The sequence below is a fragment of the Gracilinanus agilis genome, chromosome 2, assembly GCF_016433145.1.
Source record: "Gracilinanus agilis isolate LMUSP501 chromosome 2, AgileGrace, whole genome shotgun sequence".
Lineage (NCBI taxonomy): Eukaryota > Metazoa > Chordata > Mammalia > Didelphimorphia > Didelphidae > Gracilinanus > Gracilinanus agilis.
This window is the reverse complement of record NC_058131.1, coordinates 558,243,519-558,259,079: the sequence shown is the minus strand read 5'-3', so window position 1 is coordinate 558,259,079 and position 15,561 is coordinate 558,243,519. Positions and strand designations below refer to the sequence as shown.

The following is a 15,561-nucleotide window of genomic DNA, read 5'->3' as shown; positions in this document are numbered from 1 at the left end:
TGTCTAAAATGTCCATAATTTGACACAGAGATTTCTCTAATGTGCTTATGTCCCAGTTGATAAGAAGAAAGTCCCCATATAGACCAAATTAATTATAGCAGCCATATGTGTGTGCAAAAAAATGAGATGAGTAGATGCTCATAAGCTGGGGAATGGCTCAACAAATTGAGGTTCATGAATATAGTGGAATGTTATTGTGCTGTAAGAAATAATTCATGTGACAGATAGTAGGGAAAGATCTATATAAACTGATGCAGAATGAAGTAGATCCAAGAAAATAACATACATAATGATCACAGCAGTGTAAACAGAAAGACTACACTCCCAAATCAAACGTAGATGTCCCAAAATTACAAAGAATAAGCATAGTTCCAAAAAAAATACAAGAAGACACTTTCCTTTTAGAGGTGTGACATCCATGTGCTATTTTTTTATATATCCATCAATTTTGCTGATTTTTGTCCTCTTTTTTTGTCACAAAAATGTTATTTATCATATAGGATGGATAGATCCTGGGAAAGGGAAGGAGAAGAAAGGGAGTATCCTATCATTTTTTCCAAATCTAAATCAATAATCTGTGGGCGCAATTTTCTCACTTCTAAAAGGCTGGAATTGGACATGATCTTTGAGGTCTCTTATCTACTCTAGATCTATGATCTCTAGAATTCCTGGGAGCCAGGCAGTTAGGTGGCAAATTCAGCCTCAGACACTTACTAGCTATGTGAGTCTGGGCAAGTCACATTACCCTTTTTGCCTCAGTTGCTGCATCTGAAAAATGGGCTGTAGAAGGAAATGGCAAACTGTTCCAGTATTTTTCCAAGACAACCCCACCTGGAGTCACGAAGAGTCCAACAGGACAGGACAGAACAGAACTACCATTCATACTTTCCAGGTCCGTTGAACTTTTCGTGGTTCCCACCAGGGGGCACAGCGCTGGAGATTTCCCACCAATTGTTGCCCTCAGCAATGCCCACAAGATGGCGCCAGACGGCGCGCTTTGCTCCTGTCGCGCTGTCCTAGAAATCACGGGAGAAGAAACGTATTTCCGGAAATTCTGTAACGTCACTTCCTCTTAAGCACCCTGATCCTTAGGAAAGGTGGCTGCCCGACTTCAAGATGCGTATCGAGAAGTGTTATTTCTGTTCCGGGCCGGTGTACCCGGGACACGGCATGATGTTTGTCCGCAATGACTGTAAGGTGAGGCTGCACACGATGGGTGAAGGGGTTAGAGGAGGTGTTAAGCGTGGCTCTTCGGAATGATCGCGGGTCGGGTCTGGCGCGCGCCCCTGGCCTTTCCGAACTACCCTGCGGTACCGCTGACACGTGACTGCGCACTTTAAAGGGTTACTTGCCTTAGTGTTTTGGATTGTTTCCGATCTGTTGGGACCCTTGTCTTGTGTAGGGGGTTGGGTGCTGGCCTGCTACTGGTAGTCAATGGATTGCTTTCGGGTGTGTTGAGCGTCTGTGGTCAGGTCCAGGGACCCCCCTCCCTGGCTGTGCTCAGTTTCTGGAGGAGTCTTTCTGACGTGCCCCTAAACATGTTTATATTAAGATGAAGTCCGTGGGTAGATTTCAGAGGTTCCTTGGTCTCAAATGGGAAAAAAAAAAAAAAAACCCCAAACATCTTTATTTTCACCAACTTCTAACGAAAACTTAGCATTTCTTTCAACTATTTGGCAACATTCTAAGAATGGGTCTATGTCCTCTATTTAGCCACTGAAGTGATTTTCCTAAAGTTCAGGTCCGATCTCATGAGCTCAGGAAACTCCACTGACTCCCTGTTGCCTCAGGTACATCAAATAAGAAAATGTTCTTTTTAGCATTCAAAGCTCTTCATAACCTAGTCCCTCCTACTACTTCTTATGTCTTACTCCCTGGATCCACGAACAAGACACTCATTTTTCAGCTTAGGGCATGTCTAGAATACTTTCCCACTATTTTTCCCAGACAAAAAAGTCCACAGGAGCTTGTAGAGTTAGGGAGTGGTGAGGGAAAGAGGGAAGAGAACACATATGGAGTATTTCTCTAATGATTCACAGTCACAGTTAGGTCATGGCAGTTTCAGGGGTAAAAGGGGCTTCCTGAATCCCTCTTGGGTGATCCTTGGCCAGGTCCCCTCTGGATGGAACAGGAGGGAGAGGAGCCTCTCCCATACTGACTTTGGCTTCTTTTAAGTCCCTTCTAAAAGCCCATCTTTTACTGGAATCCTTCCTAATTCTAGTGTGTTTCCTCTGTTATATCATTTACTACTGTTTATCTCTCTATAGCCTATTTTGTATATCTTTATTTGCATGTTGTGCCCTGCATTAGATTGTAAACTCCTTGAACTCAGGATTGTTTTTTGTCTCTCTTTGTATCCCTAGTACCAAGCACAATACCTAGTACTTAGTAGGGCCAGTAAATGTTTATTGATTGATATAGAGAACTCAGGCAAATTTTCTATTTTGACATTTTATATACTTTTCTTTCTGCAGAATGAAAATCCGATATACTTATTGTTTTCATAGGATTCTCAAAGATTAGGGAATATTTGCTGTAAGTTCACAAGGTTCTGTATTAATGCTGTAGAGATATGATTGTTGATGTCATCTATTCATGTGTCTTCTAGATACTTTTGAATTCAGCAGTTCAAACTATTACTTGATTACTTGTTTGCCCACTAATCTATTCTCTTATGAATCATCCTCAGTAATGTACAATAAACAACACTACACAAAACTTAAGTACACCTAAAAAATTTCTGGGGTAGCTAGGTGAAAGTTGATAGAGAGCCAAACCTGGAGACAGTAGGTCCAAGATTCAGATCTAGCCCCAGACACTTCCTAGCTATGTGACCTTGGGCAGATCACTTAACCTTAATTGCCTAGCCCTTAATGTTCTGCTGGGAACAAAAATATCTATGACAGAAGATAAAGGTTAAAAAAAATTTTTTTTCTGGCATTATTTCTCCAGAATGTAATGCAAATTACATTTGAGACACATAAGATTGAATAAATGATTTTAATAGCTCATTGAAGCATCACAAAGTTGTGGGAGGTATTGGGCTATGTTCAAATATTGAAATATTAATAAGATTATTAAGAGACCAATAAAGAATTTTGTTTATTTCTAGTCATATTTGTGAATAGGTAATTTTAAAATTTAAATAACTTTTTGTAGCAAGACTTGTGATTTCATCTTTATAGGGGGTAACTTCCTCCAATACAATTTAGCTTTTGTTCTCCAGTTTAGTCTGGGACAATTAACTCTGGAACATGAAGAGATTACATGATTTGTCAGAGGTCACACAGATAATATGTGCTAGGGTGCCAGGGATGGGAGTTGAATCCTGAGTCTGATTCTCATTCACTTTCACATTCTCACTCACATCATTTCATGATGCCTCTCCTTTATCAAAATAGCAGTACTAAAGTGAGCTAGTTTTAAATTTTATTCAGCTTTTTTGCTAAGATGAAACATACTTAAGTGAGTTTTCACTTTAAGCATGAATCGGTGTAAAAAAATCAAGAAAAATAGTCCATTAGCCTAGCATTTAATTGTTCTTTTTTTTTCCTTTCTCTTAAAGACATTTGAAGTACACAAAGATTCTTGAGAATAAAGGTTGATTAGAAATTAACCTTGCCAACTTTACTTAAAATCTTTCTCATTCCAGTTTACTAATTTGGGGAATTTAGTGTTCCTTAAATCTCTAAAAATGAGCTAGTGCATCTTTTCATCATATTTCTATTTTTTCAATAGGCTATTTCCTTTTTTTCTTTCTTTTTTTTTCTGAGAGACAAGTATTATATGTAGTCCCTCATTGATTTTAAAATGAAGTGGGTGGGGGCAGCTCAGTGGCTCAGTGGATTGAGAGTCAGGTCCAGAGATGGGAGGTCCTGGGTTCAAATTTGACCTCAGACACTTCCTAACTGTGTGACCCTGGGCAAGTCACTTAACCCCCATTGCCTAGCCCTTACCACTCTTCTGCCTGGGAACCAATGCATAGTATTGATTCCAAGATGGAAGGTAAGGGTTTTAAATTAAGAATAAAATAAAATGAATTGGGTGACAGGAAATAACAGTGCATAGCAGTTGTTTCACAGCTTATGGTGCTTTTGACTTGGCACAGTTGCATTTTGTTTCAGGAGAAGCCTTAATGTCAATTTATTTGGTTTTGTTTTTATTTTTCCTTCAGGTTTTCAGATTTTGCAAGTCTAAATGCCATAAAAACTTTAAAAAGAAGCGCAATCCTCGGAAGGTCAGATGGACTAAAGCCTTTAGAAAGGCAGCTGGTAAAGAACTTACAGTGGTGAGTACAATGAACTTGAAGTAGGCTGGATATTTTTTAAAACTTTGATTTTTATTTTAGCAATATGTGATAAAGTTGATCTTCAGATGACTTCATTTATTGATTTTCTAGATAATCTGTAATTCTCTGTTGTTAAATACTATAATTCTGTAGAACCTAATAGGAAAAATAAAAACTGCCAAATTAGAATATAGGAATACTCTGCTATATTTAGGCATAAAAAAAATTCACATCTCTTACCATTACAAAAATAGAGGGGGACTGTGGCATGGATAATTCAGTTTGGTGTAGACAGTTTTTCCAATTCAAGATTTGGTGATAGATAAATTGCATTTTAGGAAATTGTTTACAAGAAGGAATAATACTGAACTAAATGATCTTTTAGGAGTTTTGGGTCCACCCATGGTAACTCATACTATTCTAATTAGAGCTGGTGAAGAACATTGCTGTTTTTATCGCTAATTATTGGAGGGATCCAGAGAGCTAAGTAAATTAAGACCTAGGGCTGAATTTTTCTAGGTCAGTAAGTTCAGTAAGTGGCATATTGGACAGTCCCCTGTTGAACAAATAAAAAAAAACAACCCAAGCTGATTCTGCATTTAAATTCTGATCTGTTCATCTTTTTTATTTAAAAAAAAACAAAACCATTACCTTTTGTCTTAGAATCAATACTAAGTATTGGTTCTAAAGCAAAAGAAAGGTAAGGGCTAAGCAACTAAGTTTAAGTGACTTGCTCAGGGTCACACAGCAGGAAGTATCTTAAGGTTAGATTTAAACCCAGTTCTTTCCAACTCTAGGTCTGGCCAGCTATCTACTGAACTACCTAGCTGGCCTGTGATCTATTCTTTTTTTTTTTTTTTTTTAACCCTACCTTTGAACTTAGAATCAATACTGTGTATTGGTTCCAAGGCAGAAGAGCAGTAAGGGCTGGGCAATGGGGTTTAAATGACTTGTCCAGGGTCACACAGCTAGGAAGTATCTGAGGCCAGGTTTGGACTTAGGACCTCCCATTTCTAGGTTTGGCTCTTAATCCACTGAGTTATCCAGTGGGGGTTCCCCTCCCCCCATCTATTCTTAAGTTGAGTTTGTGCCCCAAAATTATTACTTGAATTAAGTCATTGAAGTAGATTTATGCAGTTGTCTGTTTCACACCTCAGAACTTCCTTAAGAGGGTAATTTTTATGTGATTGAAGTGAGAACCTGTTAGAATAGAACCCTTCTTTAGTTGTTCATTTTACTTTCCTAAATTCTGTAAAGTAATATTATTTACCCACAAATGAAATAATATATGTCAAATGTTTTGCAAACCTCAGAATACTTTATAAATGCTCATTTTAACTGGACAAGTTGATTGTTATAAAGTTTCACTTAATGAACAGGCTCTCATTTTAAAACAAAGTTTAAAAAATATCTTAAGGACATAATTAGGTAGTAAAGCATGATATAATATCTAAAGATTTAAGAATAAAATACTTAGGAAAAAAAAATTATTTGACCACCTAAAGAAACAAGAACATAAAGACAGAGCCAGGACTAAAAACTAAATTCAGTCAATTCTTAACCTTAACCATGCCCCTTTGTTCTTTTCCTCTGGGGCACAGTTTGCTTATTTTCTGGGCAGCTCTTTATTGCCATCACCATACTTATGATGGGTAGTCTTCTGTAAATTGCTTTTTTTTCCCCCTCTTTGTCAGCTGTCTTAATTAAAGGAAGAATGTTCATATCTGTTCAGCCTGGCCTCTGGAATGGAACAACAGCAGTATTTTATAGTTTTTTTTTTTTTTTAAACTGAGTATTTTAATTGTAACATTAACCTTCCCAGTTGAGGCTGTTCCTTATCAAGGATTAGTCATTTTTTTAGAATCAAAGAAATTAAAAATAGTTGAAAACAATCTGTAGGACTTTTCTGGGAAAAGCACCTTATTATAGCAACAATTAAAATTTTAGTTTTATTATTTTTCAAATTATTAGGCATTTATTTTCTCTCCCACTTACCTATTTCCATCCTCTTCCTTAAATGGAACAATTTTTTAAAAAGGCAAAAGAAAACTCATAACAAATATGCTTGGTCAAGCAAAACAGATTCCCCCATTGGCCAATTCTTCCATTGAAAATTAATGGGAAAATTTTCTTTGGAGAAAGGCATTTGTATGGTATGAAAATTAGAATTTATAAATTTTTGTTCTCCAGAGAGCTTATGATCTGACATCTACCTTCTCACAATTACTGTCTGTTTACTCGCTAGCTGGAGACTTCTGTCAAGTGCATGCTACCTCCCTTTTAGTAATACTTTAGAAATTGACTCAGATCAAACAGAAAGCTACTCTCAAAGTCACAGCTAAAGTCAAAACTCAAGTTATACTAATTTGCCAGTTGAGTTTTTTTTCCTGTAGTGTTTTAAAAGTAATAGCACAGGTCTTGCTATTTCATTAGGAAAATTTCAGTGATCTTACTTTATTTTAACTTCAGTGATTGCATAGTTCTTTTATGTGGAAAAAAAGTCATACAACTATCATAAAATCACTGGAATGATTGGCTTATAGGTGTCCAGAAATAATAGCTAACTGGGATGTAGAAATTGTAGGTTCAAGTGAGTGATTGCACTGATAATCTTGATTTGAGAGAGAGGCTATGTGTATCTGTGGTCTCACATGCCTGTAGATTCCTAGAAGCCTTGGCTCCTTAAGCAGAAAAAAATCTTGTCTCTTAAAACATAGTATTGCCATTAATAAGCCTGCAAGTGGAATTTACATTAAATGTCATTATATGATGCAAAATTAGGACAGTAATTTATTCGAATTGATATTTTGCTATTCACTGCCGATATTGTGACGATAGAGCCTCAGTTTCCAAGTACACTAAATCAGATTAATTTTCTTAAATACAGCTTTGATTCCATTACCTCTCTCTGCAAAAAGTAACTTTTGTTATTGGACTTCCCACTTGCTGTCATGTAAAGTCTTAAATTTTTTATTTTGCTATTTAAGACCCCTTCAATTTTGCCCAGACTAACTTCCCAGCATTATCTTCCATTCCCTTTTGTGTTTTTTAGACTTTAATTAAAGTTAGCAAGTAAATAAGCATTTATTGTATCCTGTGTGCCAGTAATTTTGCTAAGTCCCGGGGATCAAAAGAAAGGCTCATATTCTAATGGGAGAGACAGCATGTAAAAAATTATGGACATATAAGATAGATACAGGATAAATTTGAGGTAGTCTCAGAAAGCACAAATATCAAAAAAGGATGGAAAAAGGCTTCTTGTTGAAGATTAGATTTGGAAGATATGCCTGCTGCTTCCTTTCCTGCTTTTATACTTCTATTCATGCTTACTCTCTTTACTATTACCTTCCCTCTATCTTTCTAGACTGAGTCCTCTAAATTCATTTTCCTATCTATCCTTTAAGATCTGGCTCAAATTCTACCTTTTACAAAAGTATCCTACAAATATTCTTCAACTCCTATTCTGTTATCTTTGTTCTTCCACTTCTATTTTGTATTCTTTTCAATTATGTATGTCTTATTGCTCTTATTCCCCAAGTGCTTTGGGCAGAGAGTATGGCTTTTTTTTTTTTTTTTTAATTTCCACAATGTCTAATGTGGTGTCTCATAAATAGTTGAATGAATGAATAAAAATGTTTTTACTGGGGTTGTTATGTAATAAGAAATGAATATGTTTGGTTTGATGTATTTTGAATTGTTTGTAAAATGGGGCTATTTTAACTTTGTTAAAAATAAACTTTGTATCAGTTTCATAAATGAACAATCTTTTTTTAATTTTTTTTTATATAGGATAATTCATTTGAATTTGAAAAACGTAGAAATGAACCTGTTAAATATCAGAGAGAACTATGGAATAAAACAGGTAATGTACAAGAAAATATTGATGTAGAGTAGGAGTTCCCTGTTCATAAGTCATAGGTCTTGATTTGTCAGGTCGTAAAATTAAACAGTTTCCAATTGTGACCCTTTATTGTATGGGTATTTTTGGTGGGGATTGTTAACATGTGAACATTCCACATCCATAGTCCTGGGAGGACTTCCCTAGGGCCCCTTTCCAAGAATTCAAGATTTTCATTTGAAGATCCAAGAAGGTATCCATAAAAACATTGAAAATCCTTGCATAATAAAGGAAATTATTTTGGACTTGTTGCTTTCATAGTGGCAAGTGTTTACTTGAAAAAGTCATTTACAGAAGATGAGATTGGGGGTGTGGAGGAAGGAAGGCAGAGAAAAATTCTGGATTTGCTAACTGCAACTTTAGCCACAGGGAACTTGGTCTGATTGATCTTATATTTTGAGTTGTCTTTGTCAGCAGTTTTCTGTGCTTCATTTTTATTATCTTCACATACTTCAAGATAGCTAGTTGGTCCAGTAGATAGAGTGCTGGTCTTGGGTCAGGAAGGCTTCAGTTCTTCTTTAAAAATTTTTTAAAATTTAAAAAAAATTTTTATTTAATTTTTCTAGTTAATTAATTAATTAATTGATTGATTTGTTTATTTTTTAAGGCTTGAGTTCTAATACAGCTTCAGATACCTGTTAACTTTGTGACCTTGGACAAGTCACTTATCTTTTTTGCTTTACTCTCCTCATCAAAAAAATGGGGATGATAAAAGCACCTATATCACAGGGTTATTATGAAGATCAAATAAAATGATTTCTTAAAAGTTCTTAGCAAATCTAAAAGCTCTGTTTAAATGTTAGTCGTTATTATTACTTCAGAAAATTGAAAACTTTGTCTATGTTGATATAAGCTTCTGTAACCTTTCAAATTTTAATTTACTTTTTGGTTTATTTCCAAACAAAAGCCAGTTTCTTTCACAAATGAAAAATAAGAGAAGTTATAGGATATCCTTTGCAAATATCCTGCTGGATGTCATGTTTCAGGAGAGGGGTGTGCTTTTCACAGTTTCAGATAGCATTCTTTGACCAGTCATGCAGCAATATTTGAAAGCACTTTTTTTCAGCATCAAGTCCAAAATGGGTTTCAAGTAGTTTGAGTTCTGGTTCATTGCTATAGCAGGACTTTTTATTTCTTCCTTTGGATCTTGGATTCAGGAATTTTGTAGCAGCATGAATTCTTCCCATTTGTTAATGCTTTTATTTTGACCAGTACTTCTAAGTGGTGATACACATATATTCTATATACTTAAAGCTAACTTTTCCACCCATTCTGTTTTTGTTGTTTGGTCCTCATATTATCTTTTGGAGATAGAGTAGATAGAATCATTTTGCAGAAGAGATCATTGTGGCTCACTGAGGTGTGGTGACTTACCTGCAATCATATGAAGAGCTAACCCAAGAATCTGGGACTTCTGAAGTTAACTGGCTCATCACACTTTTCATTGAACCACATAAAATTTGATTGCAAGGTTTCGGAATCAGAGTGTTCATCCTTGCAGTATTTTCTTACTGCTTCTTGGGGCCAGTAACTCTAGTTTTGTTTTTTTACGTGCTTTATAACTTAGATTTTTTTTAATAGTGCCATTAAATAGCATTCAAAGTGCCATTGAGAAGCAAGTTTAAGCTAAGCACATTCTATTGCAGAGATAAATATTTTATATCTTTTATTCATTAATATATTTTATCCATTCCCTTTCACCTTTGTTTTCCTGATATCATTAGTTGGTAAAGCAAATTCTTTACCACCCATCCTTAAGCCTTCACATATTTTGCAGCTATAGTGTATCATCTCCTTGTTACAGTACTATTTTAAGATCAAATCTGAAGAACCTTTGAGGTTCTTAAAAAATTATAAAGAAGTGGTATTTATGAAAAGATGAGATAACAAAGAATAATTAATCAAAAACATGTAACATGTTCACACTATTCTCATTTTTTTGTAGTAGTGATGTTTGAATTTATTATTTCATTTTCAATGCTTTCTAAATTAGGGACTTAGGATAATGAAGGAGTAATCAAAAAGCTTATATTAAGAGACATGCAATTGAATTATAGGGGTTGAAAACACATCCTTATGGCAGAGTTTTGTAAATGTCTTTTTATTTTTTTTCCTTGCAGTTGATGCCATGAAGAGAGTAGAAGAGATCAAACAAAAACGTCAAGCTAAATTTATAATGAACAGGTGGGAATATTTGAATAAAGTAACAAGTGTACCTTATATAACATTGTCCTCATGAACATTGTTAATACTTTATATCCTATTTTTTTTAATTCCTTGAAATCCTTTTGTGACATTTGACTAATTACCCATGTTTAATATTGCTCTTATGGTATTAATAGCAACTTAATGATGTTTTGTGTAAACAGCGTGTTTTCGAGTGATCATTTCAAGTATATTAAACTGTTACTGGGAAATAATAGCTGCAGAAATTCCCTGAATTGTGTTGTTTAGAAAGTCTGTCTCATCATAGGAAAAAAATTTATCTGATATTTGAGTGTTATTCATTCCATGAATTGAAGGAGTTGTTGTTGTGCTTAGATCCTCCAGCAGGTTCACAAGAAATGGGGAAACAGTCCCTATTTATAAGCTTCTTGCAAGTCTTATCTCATATAATTAGAGAAGAAGACAATAATTGATAAATTGCTGATTGCTTGACAAAATGATTTCTAAAGTCCTGAGATATATAAGTGTAATAGTAATTAAAGAATGTAGAAATCCTTTCATGCTATTCTTGTCAGGAAGAGTAATTTTTAATAGCTCACCTGCTCATTCAACATAGATTAATTACCAAGTTTTTATTGAGCACCTAGTTTACAGGGTATCCCAAAAATCTTAGTGTGGTTCTAAGCTTTTTAAGCCAAATGTAAAGGGGTATATTTCATCAAAGGATGAAACAGTTACTGCTATTAGTGGTTTTACTCATTGGTTTGGGAGTTAAATAAATCTTCAGGCAATGTGTACTGGAATGACTGACGAATGTTGGAGAGTAAGCCTTGAGCATAGTAGCATTGCTGTTTCTCCTCATTAGGAATGTCCAAGTTAGTATTTAACAGTGTTTTAAGTACATGTTTCCATTTGGAGTTGGTTGGCTTGATTATAAAATTTGGCTACTATATAATGAGTACTGTATCTTAAAGAGATTATTATTCCAAGTTGTGATCCTCTCTTGTATTTCCTACCATAGGTTAAAGAAGAGCAAAGAACTACAGAAAGTTCAGGCCATCAACGAAGTCAAACAAAACATCCACCTTATTCGGGCACCTCTTGCAGGTAAGCACTGTACATACGTACTCGTTTTAAAGCAAAAACTGGATTTATTGGAAAGATAAATTAAGGGGGAGGTTGTTATATATCAAGTTCTTTTTACTTTTATAAAGGGATTTGATGCACAAGAATTTGATGTCCTTATAATACTTGAAGACTGTTTATTGTACAAAGACTGTTACATAAAAGATGGCTTAAAAATAATGATGATATTCATACAAATATAATTTATACCCATTATCTGCTTTTGGTCAAAGAGTAATAATTTAAACTATAGTCTTTTGAGTTTATGTAGCTCCTTTTTGTTACATGTGTTTGTTACATAAGCCACTTAGTTTGGGCAAAGTAAATTAATATAAATTTGTACCCAAAATAATTTGTAGAGGACAAAGACAGGTGAAATTTATTTTAAAACTAGAATCTAGAATGCTTAAGTCCTAGTATAGATCAGCTTGTGTAATAACAAATATTGAATGGTAACATTTGCATAATAAAAAGATTTCTAATGTCTAGTCAATGACCTACCTATTTCACATTATATAAAAGTGTCTAGTATCATGAGATTTGAAGTCTCCTGAATTCACAGTAACAACTTCTAGATAATAAGAATTAAAAATGATAGATGGTGATATCTGACTGGTAGCAGGTGACTACATAGAGACAGAACTTTTTATAAATAGTTAAAACATCTTAAAATATACAAATCCTGTAGAGAATGCTATAATGAATTCTGAGGTCACAAGTTGATTTTTGACCCTGCTTTTTTAATTTTTTTTTTAGGTAAAGGAAAACAATTGGAAGAAAAAATGGTGCTCAAATTGCAACAGGATGTGGACATGGAAGATGATTCTTAGACATTTCACAATGTTCTGAAACCTTCACTTTGTATTTCTCCAGAAAGTATCTTGCAGAGCCTTGAAACTCTTGTGCATTATTGAGTTATTTTTCATATTAGTTCAGTAAAATGAGAGGTGGTTAAAAAAAATCTCTTTTCATGTTGTAATCTGTAAAATATCAGATTATGAGGATGTTAAGAGTATATTTCAAGGTTAAAGCTACATTGAATTTGCCATTCTTTTGTAAGTTATGAAAGTACTATTTGTAATTATAGAAGCAAATAGAAACAAAATGGCCATATCATTTGGATAATGACTTTCAACATTTACTAAATTCTATAATTATATTGTGCTTTAAGGTTATTGATGTATAAAATAAAACATTTCTTTTTAATATCCTCCCTTTATTGTAATGGGAGTAGAATACAACTGTAATGCCTGTTGAATTAACATTTTGTACAGTAATTGGTTATAAATTATCTTCTCTACTTACTATCAGTTAAAAGTTTTAGTATTTTGTTTTGCTATTCTCTTGTTAGAAAGGTTGAATACAGAATACAGAATACTTTATCAATCTCTTACTGTGTTTCAGCAACTGCCCTCAAAGACCTTTTTATTGGGGGAGACCAGTTAGTTAACATGCATTTGTTAAGGGCCTACTACATGCCAGGCATTGTGGTAGGCACTGGGAACACATACATAAAATGAAACAATACCCTTTTTTCAAGGAGTTGACAGTCTAGTAGAACAAACAAGTAATACATAATAATATATAACATCATAAGTACATGCATAAAGAGAATAAGCAAATATGTACAAAGTAATTAGATTCAAGTGAGTTTGGTAGTTTGGAAGGGAGGACACTAGCAATTAGGGGAAATTAAGAAAGTGTTTCATTTAGAATGTGGTGTTTAATGGAGACAGCATGAAAATTATTATGTATAAATAAGAGATATTCAGGAGAAATTTGAAGTAATCAACATAGGGAACAAACTAGCATTACTGGGATTCATGAAGGGCTTTTTTTAGAAGGTTGGACTCTGGCCTGTAATGTCCCTTTCCATCTCTAAATCTATCTTCCCATGAGTTAGGCTTCAGAGATGGACTCCAAGATGGCAGGATCTCTTAAGGTTTATAAGCATAAAGTACATTACTGATACATTAATGGCTTTTGAATCGTGGCCTTTTTAAGGCACTACATAGTGTAAGCCAACTCACTATTTAAATTTAAAGATGTTGTTTTCTATGGATCTGAAGATTTAGCCCAGTGCAGAACAAGTTTTTCTGTGCACAAAGCTTAGCACATGGTTAGCATTCCATCTTTAATGATGTTGGTTAATAATATAATGATGCATCAATGAACAAATCCCCTGGGAACAAAGCTTGTTTATGAAGAACACAACCATATTAGAAAACAAAACGAGCTCTTATGAAGCAGCAATAGCATGTTTTGCAGAATTCACTGGCAAAAGTTCTCACTAAGTTGGACTTTGTTCCATGTGACATGAATACCTCCTTAGACAGTCTTAAGACCTAGAGGTAAAAGGGACAAGTCCTTAACAAAGTTATGGTCAGTAAAGGCTGCCTTCAGTGTCTGTTTTACACATGTTTCCTCTTTCGTAGCATTCCTTTTCCTAACTTAATAGCCCACTAGGATCTGATACCAGTCACTTGTCTCCAGTATTTCCAAATTCTTTGTTTTCCTCTGTAGTGAACACTCTTTCCACTTATACATAACCCCGTCTTTATTCTCAAAATAGAAAGTTATCCAGTATTAATCATTTACCATTGAGGATTGTTATTTAATTCATTATAGTGTTAATAAACAAATCAATGTTCCCTATTGTGAATTTAGCTAATGTTATTTTATATTATAATCTTCTGATCTAGGATTTATCTTTTGACTTTTTGTATCTACCTTTCATAATTAAGTTTCTGGCAATGAAGTGATTTCTTAATAATATAATAGTTTGCATCTAATAGATTTCTATAAAATACCCAATTTGATCCTCCCAGAAATCCTATAAGGATAGTTAGGAGAGGTTAAGCTGCAATGTGTCATTATGGGGATGGGAGTAGGACAGAGATCACCAACCTTTACAATCTTCTAACCAGCAAAGCTGTTGCTATTTGTGTGGAAGAGAAATATGGAGGAAGGTTAAAAACAAATTTCATCACCAAAGTGTCACTTTTCCGTTTTTCCATTTGAAAAAGTGGAGCTTTGGGAACATTTGCATAGACACAGCCATATAAAGACCCAAGATAAGAATCACATAGAAGAATTCCAAGAGTAAATATGATTTCCTCTATTCACTTTACTATGGCCTTTGTTATCTTGCTATTCAACCTGGCTGAGTAGAAAAGTACCATAGCAATTAGCTGAGATGGCCAAATTAGGAAAACTATAATTTTCTCTGCAAGAAGAGATTTATTAGTCATAGCTCTTCTAGATAGAGCACAGAATTAAGTATTTCTGCTGAGAATTATAACAATACAATAGGATGCTGAAAGACCAGACTGACAGAACTATGGCCAGTTTACTAAATGCACCTCTCAGCATTGGAGATGATGGTGGAGATATGACCAACAAAACAGTAGCTTTCCATTTGCAGCAGGGAGAGGCTTATTAACTATGGCATCCTTAGATATTGAATAAGGATGAATGGAGAGCTGAAGACGAGCAGTGTGTAATGCCCAGTGGGAAACCACAAAAACCTCTAATGGAGAACAACCAAAATAGAATGCTTGGCAGGGAGTAGGTTTAGCAGGGATCTCTTTAAACTCTTTAGAAACTCTTTAGAAAACATCTGCTTTGTAAGATTTAATGTGAGAGTTGTCCTTCCATGCATGTGTCCATTCACTGGGGCCTTAAATGTTCCCCATCTGTGGGTAACACTCAAGATTCCCATGTAGGTCCACATTTCCCCCAAGACAGTGTCATATCTGATTCTAACATCTACTTGTCAGCTGAAGCACAGTAAAGATAAGACAGGAAGTGTTTTGGCAGGTTTCTTTGAGAAATTTGTCCGTATTTGCCCAGCTGCTTTTGTGGATGGAAATGGTCTCTCATGAGGGCTATAATCCAATCCTTTCTGTTGTGAGGAAGGAAACACTGGGTCAAAGCAATGTTACAATTAAATTATAAACTAGGTTTTCAGTTTTCCATAGTATTTATTAATATTATTTGAATAAAGAAAGCAGATAATTAAAGCCTAATCTACTCTTAAGTCTGACCACATGTTGCTCTAACTTCATGGCCCTCAGCCAGGCTC

The 15,561-nt window shown here is 34.7% G+C and overlaps 1 protein-coding gene across 1 annotated transcript; it reads left to right on the top strand.

Annotated features, from left to right (window-relative positions):
* The first annotated feature begins 1,093 nt into the window (after positions 1 to 1,093).
* On the top strand, positions 1,094 to 12,782 carry RSL24D1 (ribosomal L24 domain containing 1). The gene is made up of 6 exons (XM_044662368.1): positions 1,094 to 1,197; positions 4,175 to 4,288; positions 8,078 to 8,150; positions 10,307 to 10,370; positions 11,374 to 11,459; positions 12,234 to 12,782. The coding sequence occupies exons 1-6, from the start codon at positions 1,117 to 1,119 to the stop codon at positions 12,305 to 12,307; spliced, it is 492 nt and encodes a 163-aa protein (XP_044518303.1). The 5' UTR covers positions 1,094 to 1,116; the 3' UTR covers positions 12,308 to 12,782.
* Positions 12,783 to 15,561: the final 2,779 nt, after the last annotated feature.

Coding starts and splice junctions, on each gene's coding strand:
- RSL24D1 (XM_044662368.1), top strand. CDS start 1,117: ATGCGTATCGAGAAGTGTTATTTCTGTTCCGGGCCGGTGTACCCGGGA. Junction 8,151..10,306: donor AGAACTATGGAATAAAACAG/GTAATGTACAAG, acceptor TTTTCCTTGCAG/TTGATGCCATGAAGAGAGTA. Junction 11,460..12,233: donor TATTCGGGCACCTCTTGCAG/GTAAGCACTGTA, acceptor TTTTTTTTTTAG/GTAAAGGAAAACAATTGGAA.